A 24,935-nucleotide genomic window follows, 5' to 3' on the forward strand; every position below is an offset into this window, starting at 1 on the left:
CCTACCAAAAATAAAATCCTGCTTATTATTCAACATGAACTCCCACCTTTGCATATTAATTTGTAAATAATCTGTAAATTAATTTCAACTAGAAGAATCCCAAGAGCTTGATATGATTATAATCCCGAAGATGGAATGTCCAATCATCCAATTTTACATGCGTCACAATTCACTACAACAGTTTAAAGATTAAGTTTAGTATGAAAACAACATTAAAACACTGATGCACAATGATGAGTGACAGCTTTTCAGTGATTATAAAACCACATTACTAAAACTGATTGCAAATCTGCGAATTTGTTTAATACAACATTAGGAATATCACATCCTTTCTTTGGGAAAATTCTTCACAGTTCCTTGTTCAAGCTCTTGTTCTGTCCAGACTGGATTATTGCCAATGTTGTGGAGTAACTAGTTACATGTAACGCCATTACGTAAATTAATTACAAAATAAATGTAACTGTAATCAGTTACAGTTAAAAAATGTGTAATTAAATTACAGTTACTTATGAAAATGTTAATGGTTACAAATAGTTTTTTTATATATTTACTGTAACGGAAACAGGTCAGTTTAGCTCAAAGGGAACAATTTAATAATTTAAAAGGGAATTTGAACAGAATCACTGTTTCACAGCTGATCACTGAGACGCCCTGCGATTCACTGAACAAGCCGTTTAACATCAAATCTGCGCTGGATACTAATATCCAAACTATAGTGAAAACACTATCAATTAGCACAGTAACAAGATCGGCAGTTTAAGACATTAACTTGTAAGCACAAAACACAAGATACTTCTCTTTTCAATATGAATAAGGCTTTATTAGATAAATCTAAGACATATAAACTAATCTAACACATAAACGCACGCACTCACACATTCACACAAGTTGCAGGAAGTTCGAAAGTTAGGGAAAGATGAGTTTAAGAGAATGGAAATATGAAATCCCAAGTTTACAGCAATACGTTAAATTGCATAGACATGAACAACCATCAATCACGTAATTAGCCCTCGCATTGAGTTCCTCAATGGGTTAAAATTATATTAGATACACCAGCACAAATGTCTGAGAGGATACACTGCCTTGGTTTCCGATGTCGCTGATTGGCTAGAAGTTCAGTAGTCGCTGAAATTATGTCTTAGGGAGCCCGTGCTTGGGCGTTGGCTGAAGATGCAGAGTTGTGTGGCTGGTTGAAGTTGAACTCGACGTTACAAACTTAACTCAGAACACGAAACTCTCAAACGGAAAAGAAAATAAATAAAGTTTGACGAGACAAGGTTGGGTTTCTTCTCATCGTGACTGAGTAGCAGCAGGCGTGCAGGCTGAAGCACACTGCAACCGCGCTCAAAGAACAGTGATGACTAAACAGCATGACTAGAAGCTAAAGCTAGGTAGCACAGCTACAAGCTAAAAGCTAAAAGCAAGCTAAAAGCAGACATGGCTGATAGCAGAAGCCTCACTAAAGACTAAAAGCCAAGATTTTATGGTGTCCTAAGTATTTAGACTGGCCTGTTGGCCACACCTCAAATGTTGTCTTGACCAATCAGATATTGTCTTGGCTCGGGGGTATCATAAATCATTTGTTTATCTTACCAAGCATGTGGTCCGAATTTTCCTGCTCTTGCAGGGTATAATTTTGGACATGATTCCTTTAACACAAATACGATCCATGTGACAAATAAATGATTGTCAGGGCTATTTCAAGCAAGTAGATTCAATCACACACATACCAGACATGACTATGTATCCTTCAGGTATCCCATAGTTATTAAAAAAAACATACACAATAAGTGATTATAACATGATAGTCAAATGTGTGGGTTAAACATAAATGAATATGGAGTGAAGCGATGGACTGATTCATTTATAAGTCTTTTTGAGTTCATTCTGGTCCATATATATGTACAAAAGCAGTTTTTTGCCATTCTCTTGACAAATACCTATGTGGAGACATAAGCCCTTCCCCCCCTTAGGAATTTCAGTCTGGTTCTGCTAGGTGGGGGGAAGTCAATGTGTTTAACTTGATCTCATGGGTTTCCATGTGATGTCCAGCGTTGCATTTCAATTATGAACAACAAATTTGACAATCTCTTCTGCGAATTAAAATTGTCAATAATTGTTCTAGTGGTGTTAATGTTGAAAGCTGTTGTGTGAACAAGTTGGTTGGTTGGTTATCTTCCTTGGGACTTGTGGCACGGAATGTTTTATGACTTCCTGAGGAATTCGGCTCGTGTTCCAAACACAGCTTTGATAGACTCTTTAATTTGTCTGGTTCGACTCATTTCTGTTACATTACACACACATCCACATACAAATTTAATTAATTAATTTCCCAAAGTGAACCGACTATTCTGAGAAATATGGCCCTGTCTGGTTCGTAGAATCCAGCTATAAAAACAGAATTCAACACGGACGGAATATGCCACATTTTGGAGAGATAAATCAAAACTTGGTCAGTACACTTGAATCAAAACGCGATATGGACAGATAGTGTCTGTGAATAGGAATCCTGTACGTTCTGAGTGTCCTTGGAAATCAGGCCCAAGACTGCACATTGGTACAATTCCCGTTGGCCTGGCCGACAATTTGGCCCGCTATTTTAATATTTTTATTGTATAATTGCCTGCCGAATGTACTAAAGCCATTATTTCCGAATTTGCCATTCGATAATTAAATCTCTAATAAATCATGAATCGGTTAGTGGTGACAATGGTTCAGCTCGCGTGCTCTCTGCGCCTCGGCCAAATGGTTTGGATCAGACTCAGAGTAATCAATGTGAAAGAGAGAGACCGGAATGGACTGTGGAAGCTCACAGGTGGAGCAGAGAAGCAAAACTTCTGTTCAGGGTTTCAAGTGCAGGTCAGGTGCATCTATGCTATTGAGTTTTGTCTTTGTTTACTTAGTCGAGCAGCAGCAGCAACACATTGCTCACCATCACTCAAAATACGGTATAAAGGATATCGTTCTTATCTTATGTTGCAGTAGTAATTAAGCAGACAAATAATCATATTTTGTAATAGGTTCAGGGGGATCTAGTGCAGACTAAGACACAACCCTTACAAAAATTAATGTATTGTATTAACCAAATTAACCATGTTTTTTTTCTACACTAACCATAGTTTAACAATGGAATTTGTAGTAAAAATAAATACAAATGGTAATTCAATTGCAAAAAAAGAAAAACAAAAAGCCTGGTTACTGTACTTCGTTTCAAAATATGGTAAAAGTCAAATAAAAATCTTGAGTATTAAAGTCATGAGAGAGATGGATATCAGGGCAAAATAAAGAGACTGAAAAGAAAAATGGAAGTGAAGGTGCAGTTCAGGAGAGAACTTAATTATTTTGCATGTCCCCAACCTAAGGATTTAAACATTTATGTGAGGTCCATACAAAAATTAGGGTTGTGCATGAATGTGTTGTGGGTGTATGAGTGTGAGATTTCCAAGCCTACATTTTTACCCAGCCCACCCCTTATGGAAATTAATGGCGCATACTTGCGGTTTACTAAAGATAGGTATACTGAAGCTCATGGTGTTTTCAGCCTCTGCCGCCTCAACATATGAATTTATGAACATATAAACATAGTCTCTAGAACTGCTCTGAGTCACTTCATGAGCATTTTGCTTTTAGTTAAACTATCATTATCATCATCACCAATGTTTCAGGAGTTTAGTACACAGAATAGGACACATCCTTAACCGTATTTAAGTGGATGTATATGCTTTTATTTATTTATTTTGATTAACTATTTTTCCCCAAACCATTGTTAGATGCAGTGTTTCCTGCACTGTAAAAAATGACTGTGATTTTAACGGTAAAGAACTTTGAAAATGCTACAGTACAAACCTTTGATGTTTTTTTCTTTGAAATAACTATGCTTCTTCTTAATTTTTTTCTCATCTGTTATGTTTATTAGGTTTGTATGTTACATAAAATGTTGTTAAATTAATGTTTATTGCATATTTCAGTTTAATGAGTGCTTGTGTGAATGACACCGTGCACCTTCTATGTATCTTATTATATAAAAGCTGCTTGTGATGGGCTTTGTTTCACCACGTGACTTTCTCATCACCACCTGCTTTTGGTGGTTACCAGTGTAATACAAAAGGTACAAAACAGATTTCAGTGCTTCAATAAGTTTGTATATTAATATTATAATAGTTAAATTATGGTATTAAACTGTAAATATAAAGTAAAACCGTTAAACCTACAACAGTGTAACTATTTTTTACGGTTTTAAACCGTGAAACCAAAAACGGTTTTACCGTATTTTTTACGGTATAATTCTGGCAACCACAGCTGCCGGTTTTTTACCGTATATTTTACGGAATATTTTTAACAGTGTGTAGTTATGCAATGATTTGGTTTCAAAAACAGTATCAGTAAACTATTTCTTATGATTTTAAAACAGCATCAAATTAAGATCAATCTCAAAGTAAAAGGTGGTACTAGAGTCTAACTTTGTAGTGGATGTGTTCAAATTTGATCGAGCTGCTTGCATAACAAAAGTACTACTGGCTCTGCTCCCCTTTACCTTAATTCATTAATTCACATTTATTTGCCTCTAGAGGCTTGAATTATTGATTTTTATTTCCACTTCACTTTTATCCAAGGATACAGAACTATTTGCACTGTATTTATCAGTGGAACAATATTCACACAATACTATAACCTAGAAATAATTTAAAGGGGTCACTTGCAGGTCGCAGCAGCACAAATTATGTAGCCAGCATCATCTGATTCAGATATTATGCTAATTAACAGTTAGCGGTGGTTTAAGACATTACAGTGCCGCACTCGCACTGACTCTTTGTCTGAAAGAATGAAAAGACTGAGCTGAAGGCGGAGCGATTCGACCAATCAGATGAAAGCAGCGTTTCAGCTCCGCCCACAAGTGTGAAGGAAATATTGAAGCCATAAACTGATTTGTAAACCCCAAACGACAAAATGAGAAACCGAGCCAAAAACTCATTTTCCGTTTGTTAAACTAAATGGAATAGCGAATAAACGAGCCATTTTTCAATTTCTCGTTATTGTTCTCGAATTCATGTTCTCTTACTTGAATCCTCTTGAGTCTTTTGTTTTCAGTTTTTTTTTTTTTATTGAAAACGGATTTGGAATGGACAGAAGACGCCTCCACCCTGATTGTGGTGGAGGCGTCTTTCCCATTTTCAATTTGAGCATGTTATCGAAAATACAAAAAATCCCTCATTATTTGTTTTTATTTTTTATATTGTTTTTGTAAACGGTACCTTCAGTATAATTGTTTTTTGATTTAATAGTGAAATCTGAAAAATGAAAACACTGCAAATTTTTAGTTTTTCAATCAAGAATTCTGCTTCTTTTTTTCGTTTTTAGGTTCGGGGACAGGAAACGAATAAACAGGTGCGTTCGACTTCACGCAGCATTGCGCAAACCAAACGCTGTCTGTCTTGAGACCATAGACAGTAAAAGAAATGGACACAGCGACCCCTTTGGATTCAATGGAGACAAGTGAAGTCAATTAGAAGCACGCACTTCCTGGGGGTCGAGCGTACTGCGCAGACTCAAACTGAGCTTGATGACGTAGATGTCACGTAAGAAACCTGTCTGACAATTGTAAGTCTTCTAATCGCTGTACCAAGTGAAATCTGAATCACCCACCGAGCTTCTCCTCCTGTCCATACGGTAATTTCTCTAATGTGAGACATAGAGTCGTTTCATAATTTTATTGAAGCCCCCCTGGGCGCCGCCATTGTCTAGCGGACCCCCACCTTCTGTTAGCATTCCATTGACTCCCATTCATTTTGGCGTCACTTTGACAGCAAATAACTTTATATCTGAGGCGTATAAAGACTCCATTTGTCCATTAATTATTTTTAAAAAATCACAAAAATGTATAAAAGGCTCCATTATCTTGTATCTCACGTTATGGTCCCGTAGAAGCAGTTTTTGAAAATATAGGCAAACGATTGCGTCATAACCTGCGACTCTCTGTCGCACAGTAGAGAAATTACCGTATGGACAGGAGGAGAAGCTCGCAGACAATCTTTTACTGTCTATGAGGCTATCGGGGGGACATGGAGGCATGAAGTCAAGGGAGAAGCCCATAGAGAGTCCATAAAAGCAACGGGACAAAATTATTCAACAACATCTGGAAGATTCGGTAGGTGATTCAGATTTCTCTTGGCACAGCGATTAGAAGACTTACAGGTTGCTCACATGACATCTAGGTCATCAAGCTCAGTTTGAGTCTGTGCAGTACGCTTGACCCCCAAGAAGTGTGTGCTTCACTTGTCTTCGTCCATTTCTTTTACTGTCTATGGGTTTATTCAACATTTTCAGTTCCAATAATGGCCACAAATCTGTGTTTTTACAATGGTAAAAGCTTTAAAATGTAGTCGCACTGTTGTATTGAGTCACGCTTATCACACAACACTGATAAAAGCATATATACCCCAATGTATTTGATTATGTTGAACTTTATTCTTGAAAATATGGCGCTCTATTAAGCAGTATGTAAAAAGTGCTTCTGTTGCTCATGAAAACGTTTCTAAAACTTCTGTGTATTTTACAAATATTACATTTGATTCACTTCATCTGTGATTAAGTATTCAAACACCGTGTGAGTGTCACTAACAGAAGCATAAAGTTTTCAAGCAGCTGCTCTCGCTGATCGCCCTCTGTAGCCTTAATAAAGAGTGTCATGTTATTGGGTCTGTGTAATGTTAATGATGCTCTGAGAGAAAGCTTTACTCAAATGAGCAGGTTTCTCCTTGACTTCACGTGAGAGGGTTGTGCTCGGGATCTCTGCTTTCTTTCAGAGATTTCCTGGAGATTAACATTGTTTCCAGAGCTGCTTAATGTGCACCACGTGTATCAACATCAGACCTCATACAATTCTGCTTTCATTTATAATACCTAGAATTAGTCATATATAAAAGTGATTCATCAGTTAGTAGAATTATTATTATTTTATCTTTTTTGCTTTTAAATAAAAATATTTTAAGAAATTATTTTAAAAAAGGATATTGTCGGATATCGCCAAGTAGTAAGGCACGAGGACACAGGATTGCCAACAAAAAAAGGTTTTATTTTACCCAAAAATAAGAAAAAGGTCTCAGTTACAAAATAAATCAACTTGTTCTAACAAATAATCTAGCTAGACTTTAATAAAGTAAACAAAACAAGTTTTAATTCAATATAACGAAACTTAAGAAGAACTGAACAAAACAAAACTAACCCCCTAAATGAGACAACAGACAGGTATTTATCACAGACGGTGAGCTCACTTAAACAAGACAGGGGAAAACATACAATCAACACTTTATAAACCAACAAATTAGTTACAAGTTATCTAATCAAAGTAAATAGAGTAACAAACAAAACAATCTAATAATACAAAACAACAAATATTAATAATAAAAATAAATTGGAACCAATCAGAAATATAACTTCATTTCTTCACCCCCCCATGACATAGCATCCAGTTGGTATCGTCCAGTGGAATGCTCAGACCATAAATATTGACTGCCGCACGCGCTTCAGCCTTTTGTCAGTCAAGACCGCGATGACGGAAAGACGCACACCTGAGTCAACGCCATTCATCCAACCTCCATGCCACGGTAACTTAAACTCAAATAGAAACAAAGATAAGGAAACAGAAATAATACAACGCAAGCCAGTAAGTGTGCACTCCAAACCAACGAACGAAGTACTAACATGTATAAATAAAGCTTTGCAATTTGTCAAACAAAGTCTGTGTAGTGATTTTCTTATACATAAACCTTAAATCCTATACTATAAATTCAAATATAAATGAATAATAAAAAGGAAGAAAATAACTATCAGTATGTAAATGAATATATGTATCGTGAATGAATGCGGGAAAAGAACTATCAGTATGTGAATGAATGTATGTATCATGAATGAATGCGTTGATGTTACCCTTATCAATGTATGGCCACAGGTTCGGCCATCACCGATATATTATGGATAATAGATTATTTTACTTGATCATTTTAGGTTTATATATATATATATATATATATATAATATTATTATTATTATTACATCACAATCTGAGTTTAACTTTATTATTTCTCATCAAAAAACTGATGAGCAAACCACTTATGTTTGTACATTCAGAGTAAATTGAGCATATACTGCATCTGTCATAAATAAGAGGAATAATTATAATAATTTATCAAGTAGAGCAATTTTTAATAATTTTAAAGGTTAAATTATAAGAACATATTTGGGTCTCTTTCCACACACACAAAAAATTAATTAATTTATTTATTAATTATTTAATTATTGTATTATTTATTATTAATGAATAGGCCTAATGTATAATGAATTAAGATGATTTAATCTTGATCTTAGAGTAGTTTATTACCTGACATTAACAAAGTTAGTCTTTCATGAAAACCTTTAAGCAGACTAAAAAATAAATGAATATATAAATTTTAATAAAAAAACTTTATTTGTGTAAATTGACAGTAGTTTAGCTGCTGAGCTGCAGGTCAAACAGTGACCGCTCGAGGGCAGCAGAGCTCCTCGGTGACTTCCGGTAGCTGCGTGACGGATGCGGAAGCGGTGAGCGGCGTCACGTCCGTTAGTTTCAGCTGTGCGCGGTCTGCTGTGTTTATTGATGCTTCGGTCCAAACTCTTCAGAGAGGTTAGTAATATATCACCTCACTTACAAGAGTCAAGAGTCTGATCTCAGCGAGAGAAAGCAGTTTATCTGCGAGGAGCGGTCAGTGTCGCTCACAGTGATAAACGAGCTTCATCATCTCTGTGTGTTCATTATAAGATCTGTTTGAGACACACGACGAGCTCTTAATTATTATCAGACACTTTCTCTCAGTCTTTCCTCAGAACACCACACGTATTACTGTAGGACAATCATCTCTCTGCAGTTAACATTCATGTGTTTGAATCAGTTTACTCGGTTCTTCTGTCGCCTTTTAATGCATTTGTTTAGTTTTTATTATTTATTTAATAGTTTGAGTTCAGCTTTGGTAATTTTAGGACTTAAACATTAACTAAACGAAAATTTGTGAATTTATTTCAGTTTTTTATTTCAGTTCAATTTATTAAATGAATGCAGATGCATTTTAATCATTCATTTACATTTTAGTAATTTAGTTTTGTTGGTTTTTTATTTGACTTATTTGTCTTTTTTTTTCATTTTATTGTTTAGTTATTTTCAATTTCGGCCATTTTAATACTTTAAACTAAACAAAAACAAAAAAAAACTGTAAGAAATTCTGCCTTGCCAACTAAGATAAATATTTACTGAAAGCATAACTTACATTTTTATTTAAGTAAACATTTTTTAAATTAATTGAAATGTATATATTTTTTGTATTGTCTGTCTATTTACGTTATTATTATTATTATTATTTTTTTTTTAGTTAAAGGTGATTTTTCTCTAAATCGGCCTTCCTTCAGACGCCTGTAGTTTCTTCTGTCCCACATTTCTTCTCCTTTTCCAACAAACTATACATCATTTTTTTAAATGTATTTATTCCGACTCTTTTTGCCATCACTGGCCACATATAGCATGCAAACGTGAACTTTTAATATTTATAGTTTTATTACTAGTTATTTTTTAAACTAATCCTGCTGTCTGATTGAGATTACTGCACAATGATCATCTGTTTCTTCGGAAGCTCTGCTCCGTTATAAACCTGTGTGCGTGTGTGTGTGTGTGTCTGTGTGTGTGTGTGTGCAGCGTTCACAGAAGCGCCTCCAGAATGACGTCTGTGGTGAGCGACACGGCCGAAGCGGTGGACCTGTGTCCCGAGCTCAGTCTCTATCTCAAGCCCATCTCCAGGATCACGGTCAGCGTGGCTCTGCCGCACCTCAAGACGCCCGGTAAGTCTATCTCTAACTGGGAGGTGATGGAGCGGCTGAAGGGCATGGTGCACCCGGAGACGTTCTCCTCGCTGCGCATCTCCAAGAGCTCCATGGACTTCCTGCGCTTCGAGGGCGAGGTGGAGAACCGGAGCGCCGTCAAGCGCTCGCTGGCCAAGCTGGAGGGCAAGAGCATCAAGCTGAGCGGCTTCACCGACGTCCTGAAGATCCGCGCCGTCGAGCACAAGACTGACTTCCCCACGCGCCACGACTGGGACTCCTTCTTCAGAGACGCCAAGGACATGAACGAGACGGTCCCCGGAGAGAGACCCGACACCATTCATCTGGAGGGACTCCCGTGCAAGTGGTTCTCCGCCAAGGTGAGGAGACGTGACCCGCTTTACACCCATTCATCTACATTCAGTCTCTCAGCAGACGCTTCTATACAGAGAGATTAGAAATGAAGACACACGTCTCAGTAGCACCCTACAATTATACAAGAAACAACCAGAAGACCAGAGCAAGCTCGTGTCAGAGCCTGCTTCTGTTAATGGTATAATGAATAGATGGCATACACACAGATTAGAGAAGATCGTGTTAGTTTTTACATGTATTTTTAATGAAAACCAGTGGTTAGAAGTAGAGAGGGTGCAAGTGTTTTTTCACATCTTCTCCATAGAGGGACAATATTTAACGCCTTAAATTGGTTTACAGGTTCATTTAGCCAATGTTTTTCTAGCTTTGTTAATTATATATTATGTTTTGTCCTGGTTTTGACATTCCATTAAGTGTATTATTAATATAATAAAGCAATTAGTTTTTGACCCTCGTCTAATCAGCTGACCTGATGATTCTCGGCCGTTATAATCGGTGTATTTGTGTGTGTGTTCCGGCTGAAGGACGGCGCTCCCGACAGACCCTCGGAGGCGGTGCTCCGGACCGTGTTCCAGCGCTTCGGGAAGATCAGGAACGTGGACATCCCCATGCTGGACCCGTACCGAGAGGAGATGACCGGGAAGAACTTCAACACCTTCTCGTTCGGAGGACACCTGAACTTCGAGGGCTTCGTTCAGTATCAGGATCACACGGGATTCGTCAGGGCCATGGACTCGCTCCGGGGAATGAAGCTCATGTTCAAGGGAGACGACGGGAAAGCCGTGGCCTGCAGCATCAAGGTCAGCTGACTGCACCTCACACACTTACACCGGACAACTCTGATTCAGTTTCAGGATCTTTAGTGATCAGAAAAAGCGAAAAACTGCGAGCACACTACACTTTATATTTATATACACATACACTTTATTTATCTAACACACATACTTAGTATACACTTAAATTTTGCACACAATATATATGTACATACATAACTTCATTTTGTAATATACTTGCCTACAATTGTCATTTGTATATTGTTATTCACTATCTACTTATTTGTATTTTTTATTCTTTTATTATGTGTTTTATGTTCTGTCGCTGTCATTCTGTTGTACTGCGGAGCTTCTGTCACGAAAACAAATTCCTCGTATGTGTAAACATACCTGGCAATAAAGCTCATTCTGATTCTGATTCTGAAAACACCTCTGAATGACTAAAATAATAAATAGTTGATTTTAGTTATCTATTTGAAATATATTTAAATTTTTTAATGTAAATTTTAATAATCAAAAGGCATAACTTTCACTTGATAACTTTGTTGGTAACACTTTACAATAAGGTAAGGTCAAATCCTTCTGGAGCATTTATTAATCTTAGTTAATAGTAATTTCAAAATGTACCAATGCATTATTAAAATAAGAAAAGTGTTTTTTTTTTATAATCAAAAGGCATGATGAATCAACTGAATTCATACATTTTTAACTATTTAATACATTAATAAAATTCAACAATAATAGGATTCTATTAAATGTTTTTTTTTTTTTTTTGGCAATGAAAGGAAAGCATAAAACATTGATTTTATATATTTTTTTTAAATGTAATTTTATTTCACGTTCAAAGAAGACATGAACTTGAATGTTTATTTTATTTCATGTATTGAGTAATATATATATATATTTGGCTTAAGTTTTGAAAGTCCTGGAAAACTTTATTTCTAGGTTTTAATGTGGTTTGGACCCCACTGTGTATTGATTTATTTAATCATACATTAATATTATATTTTAATTAAATCATGCCATCTTCTGTTGGGAAGTTCATATCATTTAATGGTGATTTTAAGTATTTTAATAGTTTTATTAATAATTTGAATTTTAAAAAAAATTCATTAGTTCTGTGAAATGATTAATCACATCCAAAATAAAAGTTTTTGTTTATATAATATATATGTGTGTGCTGTGTATATTTATTGTGTATATATAAATACACACACATACAGTATATATTGAAAATATTTTCATGTATATATTTATATTCATACAATTTGTTATAAATATTTGAAATGTATAAACATAACATATTTTTCTCGCACACAAACATATATAACATAAAACATATTTTGAATGTGATTAATTGTTTAATAGCACTATTTTTATATACATATTGTCCGTTTTCATTTAGTTTAAAGTTTTAGTAATTTTGTCAGTTTATTCATTTTTATGTCATTTATTTAATTATTTTAGCACTTTGATTTTAAAATAAACTAAAATTAGTGTTAGAAAAATATAATGCTCGATGAGAATTAGCTGTAATGATTGTAGATTTGCAATGCAATCCAAAAAACAATCCTAATAATTCGAGGATGTTTATAAGCTGAAGGTGTGTTTCTCAGGTGACGTTCGACACGACTAAACACCTGAGTGAGTCGTCTCTGAAGAAGCGTCAGCAGGAGCGAGTGAAGCTGCAGGAGCTGGAGAAACAGAGAGAGGAGCAGAAACGCCGAGAGAAGGAGGAAGAGGAGCGCCGCAGGGAGGACGAGAGGTACTGCAGGAGAACTGACCACACATACTGGAACAACTCTGGAGTAATATCAGATCTAAAACAGATGCTTCTGTGTGAATCTCAGTTAAAGTGTCATGTATTTCTGTGATGCTCCGCTGTATTTTCAGCATCATTCCTCCATTCTTCAGAGTCACATGATCTTCAGAAATCAGAATAATATGATGATATTAGATTGTCCTGCACAATATGTTTGTGGAAACTGTGATGCATTTTATTTTCCAGGATTCACAGATGAACAGAAAGTTCACAAGAACAGCATTTATTTGGAATAGACATCTTTTGTAACATTATGACATCTTCACTGTCACTTTTGATCAACTTAATGCATCGTTGATGAACAATAATATTAATTCCAAAAATAAAAACTTACCAACCTCAGACTTCCTCTACATTTTTCAACTTATTGATGGTATCGATCTCGATATTTAATACCTTGAACTAGAGCTGCAGGATTAATTGTTAAAAGATTGCGATTTTGATTCTAAATGACAACAAAATTTGTCCGTATCTATTAAATCTTTGAAAAAAGTTACCGTGTTTTGGTAAGAAACCACTTCACAGGATTATTTGTTAGTCATTTCTATTATCACAGAAATACTGGGATGAAAGTGTAGAGTTTAGATATAAACTGATGTTCCTGGTAATGATCAAAACCTGCACTTAAAATGATGTTTGTGTCAGTGCATCTTTTGGCCTGTAGGTGGCGACAGGTGACTGATAAAAACTTATTCGTCACTGAATCATTCATTCAAGAGATTCGTTCAAAAACACTGATTCATCCAGTAATGCAAGAAGTAATATAATTTTTGATGTTGCTTACATTTTTTGCATTTTGCACAACTTTTGTGTGTGTGTCTGTGTGTAATTTTGCGATGGTCTTTACCTATGTGTGGTCTTCTCTTCGTTGCTCTGTATTTGTCCGTCTGTACGGTTGTGAATGAAGTGTTTGTTCACGTGAATGCTGTGGTGTTTCAGGAGGCAGCGCGAGCAGGAGGAGGAGGAGAAGGAGAGGAGGAGAGAGGAGAAAGTGCGCAAGCGAGAGCAGAAGCTGAAGGAGAAGGAGGAGAAGAAGACACAGAAGAAGCTGAAGAAGCAGCAGGAGGAGGAGCAGAAGAAGCTCCAGCTGAAGATCTCCACAGAGGAGCGTAAACTACTGCTGGCTCAGAGGAACCTGGAGTCCATCCGTCTGATCGCTGAGCTGCTCAGCAGAGCCAAGGTTCACTTCACACATCACACACATCTCCTGCTCTCCTCAGAGATAAACACAGAGAGAAGTGTCGAATCCACTCATTAAAAATGAGTTTCAAAGCTCTTCACGACAACCCGCCAAAGTTTAGTTTGAATAAAAACCTTGATATTGCTTTTTTGACTTTATTTACATGTGACTAAAAGGAATCCAAAAGTAATCGGATTACATTACTTTAATACTGTGGTACTCTGATTACATCACTGAATACTTTTTAACTGAAAGTAACTGTAACGGAACACATTTTAAAAGTATCTCTCTCAAGCCTGGTAATAATGATACAATTATAACATTTTAAATGAATAATAACATGATTCTTCTTCCATGTTTTAATTTTATCAGTAAATCTTACTTGTGCATCCCTTCTTTTGACAAAAAAATAAAAGGAATTGTTAATTTTCATTCAATTAGATTTTAAAGATTTATTAAAATGTTCATTTTCATTCATACATTTAATTAACACATTTGTTTGATAAAACATTTTAATTAAATGCCAAATCCAGAAAAATTATACAGAAAATATAAGAATAAATAAATAGATACAATTTCATAAGGCCCTGCAATTGTAAAGAAGTTAAAATAATATAAAGTTAAAAAAAAAACAAAAAAAAATGATTTTGGTAAAACTAAAAGTTATTTCATAGGACCTCCATTTAGTTTTTTCTTTTTAACTTAAGTTGTCAAATTGTAAGTTTCATTATTTAAATTGCTTTAGGATTACTATGATCTAAATGTTTATTTAACCTTTAATACAGTTCAAAAATTACAATAAAATAAAAATAGAACAGAAAAAAATTCTATTTTGGGGGGTAAAAAAAATCAGATTACATAGGGATTTCAAAATATTTTAATTATTGATACATTTTTACAGTAAATTGAAAGTTTTATTATTTAATAATTAGACATGCCTTTTGGTTTCTGAAACTTAATTTAAACATTAAAACTGTGAAACATTAAAATGGGGGAAAAAAGGAATTAGATAAAAAGATAAATACATTTTGGGGAAAAAAATATTTCAAATGACTTGTAAATTGAAAATGTACAGTAAATTAAAACACTCATCATTTCAATAATAACACATGCTTTTGAGTGAATGAAGTGATTTAGATGTTGTAAGAGCTGAGCTGGTGTTTGTGTGCAGAGGCTGAAGGAGCAGCAGCAGCAGGAGCGCAGACGTCTGGAGGAGCGCAGACAGCTGCAGGAGGAAGAGCTGCGCCGCGTGGAGGCAGAGAAAGAGCGAACGCTGGAGCTGCAGAGGAAAGAGCGCCAGCTGAGAGACAAACTGCTGGGAAACCTGCTGAAGAAGAGCACCAGCGCTGACGCCGTCCACCTGGACCTGCAGATCTGTGCCACGCAGACGGAAAGCCTGCGCAAAGAGCCCAGAGAAGCTACGAAGCAGGAGAAGCGGAAGGAGAGCGACGCAGACGGCGGCAGACGTGAACACAGACGGAGCAGACGCAGACGCAGCAGGACACACAGCCGGAGCCGGAGCCGGAGCCGCAGACGCTCACATCACCGGTCCAGACGACACTGAGAGAGCCACCTCATCACACACACACACACACACACACACACACACACAGGTCACAGTCAGCCCAGAATACATCACGAAACACAAACTGAGTTCTGTGTAGAGATAGAGAGGCCTCATTTAGGACCATTAAGTTTTTCCCCAGCAAATTATTTTTTTCATAAGGAATGTGAAGCCTGTTTTACTTCATTTTTATTTTATTTCATTTATTTTTTCCCAGCGAATTACATCGCCTATATCAGAATTAGTTATATTATTATTATTATTTTAGTAATTAAAAATTAACATTTTAATTTTTTTAGTTTTTCTCTTTGCTCCAGCAAATGTTGCCTGTTTAAGGATTAAAAATGTTCTTTTTTCAATGTTTACATTTTTATTTATTCTGAATTATTTGTAAAAGAAAAAAAAATTAAGATTCCTTTTTTTATGATAAAGTTTTTTTTAGGACCATTAAGATTTTTTATATATATATAATTTTAGTTTTATTTTCAGTTATTTAGGGTTTATTTATGGTTACTTCACTTCTCTTCAAATTCTCAGTATAATTTCTGTAATGCATTCATAAGTCTTGCCTTTGAATTTTTTTGTCTCATTAGAATTTTTTTTTTTACAAAATTAGACTTAAATTAATGGTAGACAAATATATAGCATGATGTATAAATGCCTTACTTTTGAAATAACTTGAGAATCAGAAATATTCACTTCATGATAATAGATCTGTAGTGCTTAATTTTCAAGAAATAATGTCAAAACAGTCCCTAAATCCAGGCCTCGTGTGATGTGATCTCGTCTGACTCTGAGGTGAAAGGTGAAGTATGAGGAGGATGATCTGATGATGGTGTTTCTCCTGACCGTGTTTCTGCACAGTTATGAGTTATGGTTTAGTTTCAGATTCACAGACTGAGCTGTGTCCGAGTCTGTGCTGAAGATCTGTGTTACTCTTCTCTGTAGACTACAATCCTTGGTTCTTGACTTGAATTTTCAGTTGTAGAAAGTGTAATGAGAGTTACTGTAATGTTTATTCAGTGTGGTTTGTGTAGGAATAGAAGGTTTTAACAGGAATCCACACACACAAGAGCAGTGTTGAGATGAAAGCACATGTTTGAAGATGTCTGTCACTCTATGATCTCAATAAAGCAGTGCTTTCATCCATCCTCTTACTCCCATGAGTTTCAGAAAGAACTTTTTCTTTTTCTTTTTTTTTTTTTTTTTTTTTTTATTGTTTTTTGTTTTTTCCCCAACAAATTGTTTTTTTTTTTATAAATAACATGAAGCCTTTTAGGACCATGAAGGTTTTATTTTTAAATTTTTTTTTATTTCATTTTTACTTTTCATATTTATTTAAAGTCAAAAACTGCTGGTTTTGTGTCTGAATAATGATTAATGATCAGGTTTCTTTTTGTCCTCCGTCTCCATTTGAGCTAAAATTACCCTGAGATTTAAGATTAATATTTCAATAATTTAATAATATTTTGCAGTTTCACTGTTCTCTTGTGTTGGTTAATGACCTTCATCATAACAAAAAACATATTTTTCATATTTAATGATATTATTGTAACATTACTCTTTTTAGCAAGTGTTTTACTCTGGTTGTTTTTATTTAAAAATCTTATTGTTTTTAAATTACGATTAATTATTAGGTTTTCATCAACTGATAAAAAAGTAAATGTTTACATTAAAGTTGCTTTAAAATAAAGCCATCTGCCAGTTCATAAATGTAAAAGTTATATCAAAGTTAAAGTAAAACTGAAACCAACTAAAGACTATTTTTTTTAAAAAATACTAAGTTAAATCTACATGAATATTAAATGTAAAAAGCTCCCTTTTTCATATTTATTTTTGTTTAACTTGATGTATATATACTAAAATAACTAACTGAAATGAAAATGACATTAAGAAATTACAGATTAAAGTATAAAAAGAAAAAACAATATGTAGAAATAAAAAACTGATAACATCTAAAATACACTAAACCTGATATAAAAACTCATTACATAAATTAAACATTCAAATTCATGTCTTCTTTGAACATAGAAAATTATATTAAAACAATGTTTTATGCCTTTATTCCAAAAGTAAAACACTGGATCATATAAAATGCGTTTTAAATCAGAAACCCCAGAAGTGTCAGTGTTTTCAGCAGGATCAGAGCCGCTCTAAGACACGGTAAAAATAGTGTGTTCTTAAAGACTAGAGTTGATTAGTGTGATTGTGATGAAGCCGAGGATCTTCAGCTCGGGATGATCCTGTTCTGCTGAATCAGCTTCATTCGTTCAGTCTCTGGATTAAAGCAGGTCTGTGTGTGTTCAGTCCTGACGCAGATAATCTGTGTAATCTGATTAAGTGTGTGTAAGAGCCTGCGTTCCTCAGTGTTTCACACACACTGATCATGGCCGGAGAAGAGCCGTACCCCAGAAAGATCCTGCAGTACATGGAGGGATTCCTGGTGTCAAAGGTACAGATCACATTCACATCCGTGCTTTTATACCGTTAGATCACATTCATGTGTGTGTCAGGAGAATATAACACCTGTGAGCTCTTACAACCGTGTTCACACTCCTACAGTTCAGAGTAAACGCACCAATCTGGATTTATTTGATCAAAAATACGGTAAAAAAATAAGAAAATATTGTTACAGTTTAAAACAACTGTTCTCTATGTGAATAAATGCTGAAATATAATTTATTTCTGTGATGCACAGCTGAATTTTGTCCATTAAGTGACAGTAAAGGTGTTTATGTAATGTTACATAAGATTTCTGTTTCAAATAAATGCTGTTCTTCTGAACTTTATTCATCTGTGAATCCTGAGAAATAAAACAAATCACAGTTTTCACAGAAATATTGAGCAGCACAACTGTGTTCAACATTGATAATAATCAGAAATGTTTGTTGAGCAGTAAATCATATTTTCATGATTTCTGAAGATCATGTGACTCTGAAGACTGGAGGAATGATGCTGAAATACAGCGAGCATCACAGAAATACATTACACTTTAACTGAGATTCGCAGAAAACAGATGTTTTAGATTAGAATAATATTTCACAATTTTTACAGAATTTTTGATCAAATAAATGCAGCCTTGGTGAGCAGAAGAGACTTCTTTCAAAAACTTTATATGAGTCTATCAATGAAAGCGCATGCTGTCACTGTTAATTACTGCTCTTTTTAATCACCTTTTGTCTCGTATACTTTAATTTAATTAAATTTAAATAGCTCAAAGTTTAAAGCCAGATTTTTGCTTCAAAGTAAAAAATGTTCCTAAATTTACTTAAAAGAAATATCTTAATAGAAAAATGAATTTCTTCATGTTATAATGATATAATAATACTTTTTATTTGTCTCTTAGAAATTCACGTGATAGTAGTTTAAGTTACTGTAGGATGCAGATGTACATTTTTGTTCATTATCAAAATCAGTCAACATCTGTAAAACCCTGATTTTTATATGGTTAAATTTAATTATTTTTAAACTTTAAAAAGTAGCAATGCATATTACTAATTAGAATGATTGTTTTGAGTATATTTACGGTAGGAAATGTACAAAATATCTTCATGGAACATGATCTTTACTTAATATCCTAATGATTTTTGACATAAAAGAAAAATCTATAATTTTGACTCATACAATGTATTGTCTATTGTAACAAATATATATTTAAATATCTGTGATACTTATGACTGACTCTGTGCTGCAGGAACACACAGCTATAGGTGTAGAGTTTAGTGAGTGATCATACAGTTCTGGTGTGTGTGTGTGTGTGTGTCTCTCTCTCTCTCTCTCTCTCTCTCTCTGTGTGTGTGTGTCTCTCTCTCTCTCTCTCTCTCTCTCTCTGTGTGTCTCTCTCTCTCTCTCTCTCTCTCTCTGTGTGTGTGTGTGTGTCTCTCTCTCTCTCTCTCTCTCTCTCTCTCTCTGTGTCTCTCTCTCTCTCTCTCTCTCTCTCTCTCTCTGTCTCTCTCTCTGTGTCTCTCTCTCTCTCTCTCTATCGGAGTGGATGCTGGGAACGAGTGCGTGTGTGAGAGCGTCTGGCATTTTTCAGTTTCCTTTAAGCTATATAATTGCTTTTTCGTTTTTCTTATTTATTTATTTATTATTATTTTTTTCCATTTTCTTTCACCTTTCAAAACACTTTTTTTAGGGAAGGTTTTATTGTTATTTCGTGTGGGGTGCGAGTGTGAGGCAACATGACGTCCACCCCCGCGGGGGTAGCGTCGCCTCTCACCCTCCGGAATGGCTTCAGGTGTACACCGGAGGCGAACACGTCTATTGAGGATGTTCTCCTTGCCGTCGGAGCCAAAGTTGTTCATGAAAATATTAGCTCGGCTTCAAGAATGAATAAGGCAGTAGTCGTTTTTAAAAAAAATGAAAATCAGGTGAAAACCTTGATTGAAAGCGGAATATGGATCAATGAAACGTACGTGCCTATTACACCATTGTCCGCACCGGCAACTAAAATTATCATATCTAACGTACCCCCGTTCGTTGGTAATGAGAGTTTCGTTAAAGAGCTGTAAAAGAAATTTCGTTGGGTTGTAAGAACGCTGCACTTAAACATGTGCTATCTTTTAGAAGACATGTTTACATGTTTTTGAGCTCTCCCGCTAAAACGCTCGATGTGTCTTTCCGGGTATCTCATGGAGAAGGTTCATATATGGTGTATGCTAGTACGGAGACTTTACGGTGCTTTGAGTGCGGGGATTTTGGTCACAAACGGTTCACTTGTCCGCACAAAGCGCGTAATCATGAAGAGGAAGGCTCGTCTGAAGGCCCAGTCAATAGGCCACAGATTGCGACGGAGAATACACCGCTACAACCTGAAAAGGCAGGTACTATCACTGAGGTAAGGCAAAGTGCTTCTGATAGTATTGTGAATGATGCTGAGCTTCCAAGTTGTAGCGATGTTGTTAGTAAGGGAGATGTTTGTGGTGATCCAGAACAAATGATCCAGGAAAATGAGACACATGATGGGCAAAGTGAAGAATTTGATGATTTGTCAGAAACGACGGTAGAAAGCTGTAGAGATGATGATTCATGTGCTGACTTTGATGTGGCTAATTGTGGGAGTGATTTGTATTCGGTTGAGCAGATTAATGCATTCTTGGACGAGACAAAGGGTAAAAAAGTTGAAATTGGTAAGTTTTTTCCAGATTTAGATAAATTTGTGTTATCTGTTATGAAAGTTAGACAAGAATGTAGCCTAGAATTGTTATCTCAGCAGAAAAGGTTTAGGTTAAAAAAATACTTAACCGCAATTAGGCAAGGAGCAAAACCGGTCAGGGCGAAACGCCGGGCAGTGAAGTGTAGACTGAAATAAGTGCACAATGGGTCTCAGTCTTTGCTTTGGTTTTCTTCTCATACTACTGTTTTTTTCCTTTTCCTATCTTATTATGGATGTCCTAAGAGTTGGGTCTCTTAATGTAAATGGGATAAGGGATAGAAACAAATGGTTATTACTAAAAGAAAGTATAAAACTAAAAGAGATTAGTGTGATGTTTCTACAAGAAACACACAGCGATGTAAATAATGAGGTAGATTGGGGTTTGTGGTCTGATGGTAAATTTGTTCTTAGTCATGGAACAAATTTAAGTGCAGGTGTGGCAATATTGTTTTCTGCTGATTTAAATGTAAGAATTTTATCTATTAATGAATTAGAAAATGGGCGGCTCCTTTTAATTAAAGCTAAAATAAAAGAGAGAAGTTTTGTCTTTGTTAATATTTATGCACCAAATATTGGTAAGGACAGAATTAAGCTTTTTGAGATGCTAAAAAATAATCTTGTATCCCTTTCACAAGAGGATTTTTTAATAATTGGTGGAGACTTTAATTGCACCCTTGACTTTGTTATTGATAGGAATGGAGAAGAACCACATCCTGCTTCTGCTAAAGTTTTAAAAGCAATGATTACTCAGTTAGGGTTAGTAGATGTGTGGAGAGAAAAAAATAAAAATGTTAGGCAATATAGTTGGATTAAAGCAGCAGTAGGTAGAATTAGTGCAGCACGTTTAGATCGATTTTATTTACATAATAATCAGTGTAATAGAGTTATAGGGGCTTATATCACACCATGTATTATCTCTGATCATCAGCTTATTACTGTGAATGTTATTTTATCAGAAACAAAACCACAGTTCTTTTATTGGCGTTTTGATATTAAATTAATTCAAGATGTAAATTACTATGAGAATTTTAAATTGTTTTGGAATTGTTGGGTTGAGGCAAAAAATGATTATGATAATCTTCTTCAGTGGTGGGAGATAGGAAAAACTCAGATTAAGCTTTTCTGTCAACAATTTGTGGCACACACTTCCTGTAAAATTAAATATGAAATAAAAAAATTGGAGAATGATATTTCAAAGATTCAGAATATGTTAATTGATCAAAATGTTATGAATCTAAGAGAAGATCTTAGTCAGAGGAGACAAGAGTTAAGTAATATGTTAAATAAAAGAGTTAAAAGTGCTCTTGTTAGTTCACATTTTGTATCCTTACAGGATATGGATGCTCCTACAAAATATTTTTTCAACTTGAATAAGAAGTTTAATCATACTACTAATTATATGCATGCATTACGTACACCTGATGGGAATCTGACCTCAGATCCTTTGGAAATGAGGAGACTGGCTGTTGATTTCTATGTGGACTTATATGCTAAAGAATGCACCGGAAACGTTGTTGCAGATGAACTTTTTAATAACTTACCTACGCTGGATGAAGGAAATGCAAAGAACTTAGACTCTGATCTGACGTTTGAGGAAGTTACAAAGGCAGTGAATCAACTCTCATCTGGTCGTGCACCAGGAATCGATGGAATTCCAGCAGAATTTTACAAAACTTTTTGGGGGATAATTGGAAGAGACTTTTTACAAGTTTTACAGGAAAGTTACAAAGCAAAGGTTCTACCGAAAAGTTGTCAACGAGCAGTGCTCTCTCTGATTCCAAAGAAGGGTGATCTTTGTTTGCTAAAAAATTGGAGACCAGTTGCTGTTTTATGTTCTGATTATAAAATTTTATCAAAGTGTTTGGCAAACAGACTTAAATGTGTTCTTGATGTGTTAATACAGAAAGACCAAACATATTGTATACCCAAAAGGTCTATTTATGATAATTTGTTAGATTATTGATTATGCAAGAATATACAATGTTGATTTTGGTGTGCTTTCTCTAGATCAGGAGAAAGCTTTTGATCGTGTGGACCATAATTACCTTTTCAAGATTCTTGAGTGTTATGGGTTTGGAGAACATTTTTTATCATGGATAAGAATATTATATACCGACGCTGTAAGTATGGTTAAAATTGGAGGAGGTTTAAGTGTACCAATTCTAATGAAAAGAGGGATAAGACAAGGGTGCCCTATGTCTGGTCAGCTATATGCTTTGGCAATAGAGCCTCTACTTAATTTATTAAGAACTAAATTAACAGGTATTTTAGTAAGTGAGAGGCCAGAAGCTGAAGCTATTAAGCTCTCAGCCTATGCAGATGATATAACTGTTATGGTCAGAAATAAATATGATGTTCAAGTTTTAAAGGAAGCTTTAAAGATTTATGAAGGGGCTTCATCAGCCAAACTAAATTGGGAAAAAACAGAGGCTCTATGGTGTGGCTCTGAAAGAAGCCCTTTACCTGAACTCCCGGAAAATGTAAAGTGGGGGAAGACCGGTATTAAATTCTTAGGAGTATATCTTGGAAAAGAGGAATATAGGATGAAAAATTGGGAAGGATTAGTAGAGGGAGTGCTTGCTAAGTTGTCTAAATGGAAATGGCTGCTACCCCAGTTATCCTATAGGGGAAGAGTCCTGATAGCTAATAATCTTATTGCTTCCACCCTTTGGCATAAGTTGATGGTTTTGGATCCTCCAAGAAACATAATTGAAGACATTCAAAAGAATCTTGTTAAGTTTTTCTGGTCAGGACAGCACTGGCTAAAAGCTGCCATCCTCTATCTTCCAGTTCATGAGGGAGGACAAGGACTAATTGACATTGTTTCTAGGATTGCTGTTTTCCGTTTGCAAGTAGCCCAGCGTCTTTTGTACTATCAGCATCAGCAGTGGATGGATGTTGCATGTGCTCTGTTGCGGAAAAATAGAAGAATGGGTCTGGATAAGCAATTATTTGTCATGTCCCTTGAAGGAATAGTTTCAGAAGGATTGACAATATTCTATCAAGGTGTGTTGCAAGCTTGGCAGACGTTATCCTTTTCAAGAGAATGGGATGAATCCAATCACTGGGTATATGAAGAGCCTCTGTTTTTTAATCCACTTATCTCTGTTGAGTTGCTGTGTTCTGCCACTGTTAGGTCGGCAATGTTGAAGGTAGGAGTCTCCAAAATATGCCATCTTCGAAGGGGACTGAACTGGATACCTGCAGAGGTTTTGACACGTATGCTGGGATTCAGGTCTGAACGCATAATTGAGAAGTTGTTACATGATCTTGAGGAGGTCTTCCCTGCTCCAATAAGGGATTTTATGAAAGTTTCTCATGTGGAGAATTGTAATGATGGAGGGAAAGCTTGGTTTCCTGAATTGCATGTATCCATAAAAAAAGAAGACTGGCAAGAAGATGACAGAAAATTACTGTCCTTGGACACACCAGAACTGAATCATTTTAGTATTTTGAACAGACAAACACTTTACAGAGCATGTGTGAAAACCATTAATTATCAACATCTCAAAACTGTAAGAGATATTAAATGGACAACCGTGTTTGAATCAGGCTCTTCCCCGAAAGGTAGTTGGCGGTCCCTGTACAAAAGAGCCATTGAAAAGAGGGTGGGTGATCTTCAGTGGAGAGTTGTACATGGGATTTTAGCTACAAACACACACAAAGCACTCCTTAATGGTTCAGATGATGAGGGTTGTCCTTTTTGTGGGGTGTCTGAAACTGTTTTCCATATTTTTATTGAATGTCCACGTTTGGATCAAATTTTGGGCTTAATGGAAAGCTGGAGTGTACAGTTTACAGGAAATTTTAATCAAGAATTGTTTATTTTTGGTCCTAAATATTTAAAACAAAAAAAATCTAAAGTTGTTTTATTAAATTTCTTATATGGTGCAGCAAAGTTGGCAATCTGGTGTACAAGGAAAAATAAAGTAGAAGGGAGGGAAAATGTGGATGCTATTCTGATGATGAGAGGGTTTATAAAGAAAAGATTAATTATGGAATATGCTTTTTATAGCCTCATTAATAATGTCAATTGTTTTTTTCATGTGTGGGGTGTTGATGGTTTTTTTATGTGAAGCTGATGATCAGGGAGATTTAGTGTTTAATTTTTGAGTGTTTAAGGTTTTTATATATATATATATATATATATATATATATATATTTTTTTTTATTATTATTATTATTATTATTATTATTTTTTTTTTATTATTCTCTTTTTTTATGTA

The 24,935-nt window shown here is 35.3% G+C and overlaps 3 protein-coding genes across 10 annotated transcripts in view; 2 read left to right on the forward strand and 1 right to left on the reverse strand.

The window, feature by feature from the left end:
- The window catches only part of LOC113109177 (NACHT, LRR and PYD domains-containing protein 3-like), a 1,077,877-nt gene that overhangs the window by 57,003 nt on the left and 995,939 nt on the right, over positions 1 to 24,935 (reverse strand). The window lies entirely within an intron of this gene.
- Positions 8,510 to 16,712, forward strand: akap17a (A kinase (PRKA) anchor protein 17A). The gene is made up of 6 exons (XM_026272845.1): positions 8,510 to 8,659; positions 9,719 to 10,220; positions 10,740 to 11,015; positions 12,605 to 12,753; positions 13,750 to 13,990; positions 15,162 to 16,712. Exons 2-6 carry the CDS (start codon positions 9,741 to 9,743, stop codon positions 15,552 to 15,554), a joined length of 1,539 nt encoding a protein of 512 aa, XP_026128630.1. The 5' UTR covers positions 8,510 to 8,659; positions 9,719 to 9,740; the 3' UTR covers positions 15,555 to 16,712.
- The window catches only part of asmt (acetylserotonin O-methyltransferase), a 15,875-nt gene continuing 8,775 nt past the window's right edge, over positions 17,836 to 24,935 (forward strand). Inside the window, exon 1 of one of the 3 annotated variants that reach the window (XM_026272862.1) lies at positions 17,836 to 18,006. In XM_026272862.1, the coding sequence (XP_026128647.1) occupies positions 17,941 to 18,006 (66 nt within the window). In that variant the 5' untranslated portion in view covers positions 17,836 to 17,940. The remainder of the gene's footprint in view (positions 18,007 to 24,935) is intronic. The other 2 variants (XM_026272861.1, XM_026272859.1) reach the window with 2 other exon arrangements.

The sequence above is a fragment of the Carassius auratus genome, chromosome 9 (genome assembly GCF_003368295.1).
Source record: "Carassius auratus strain Wakin chromosome 9, ASM336829v1, whole genome shotgun sequence".
NCBI lineage: Eukaryota > Metazoa > Chordata > Actinopteri > Cypriniformes > Cyprinidae > Carassius > Carassius auratus.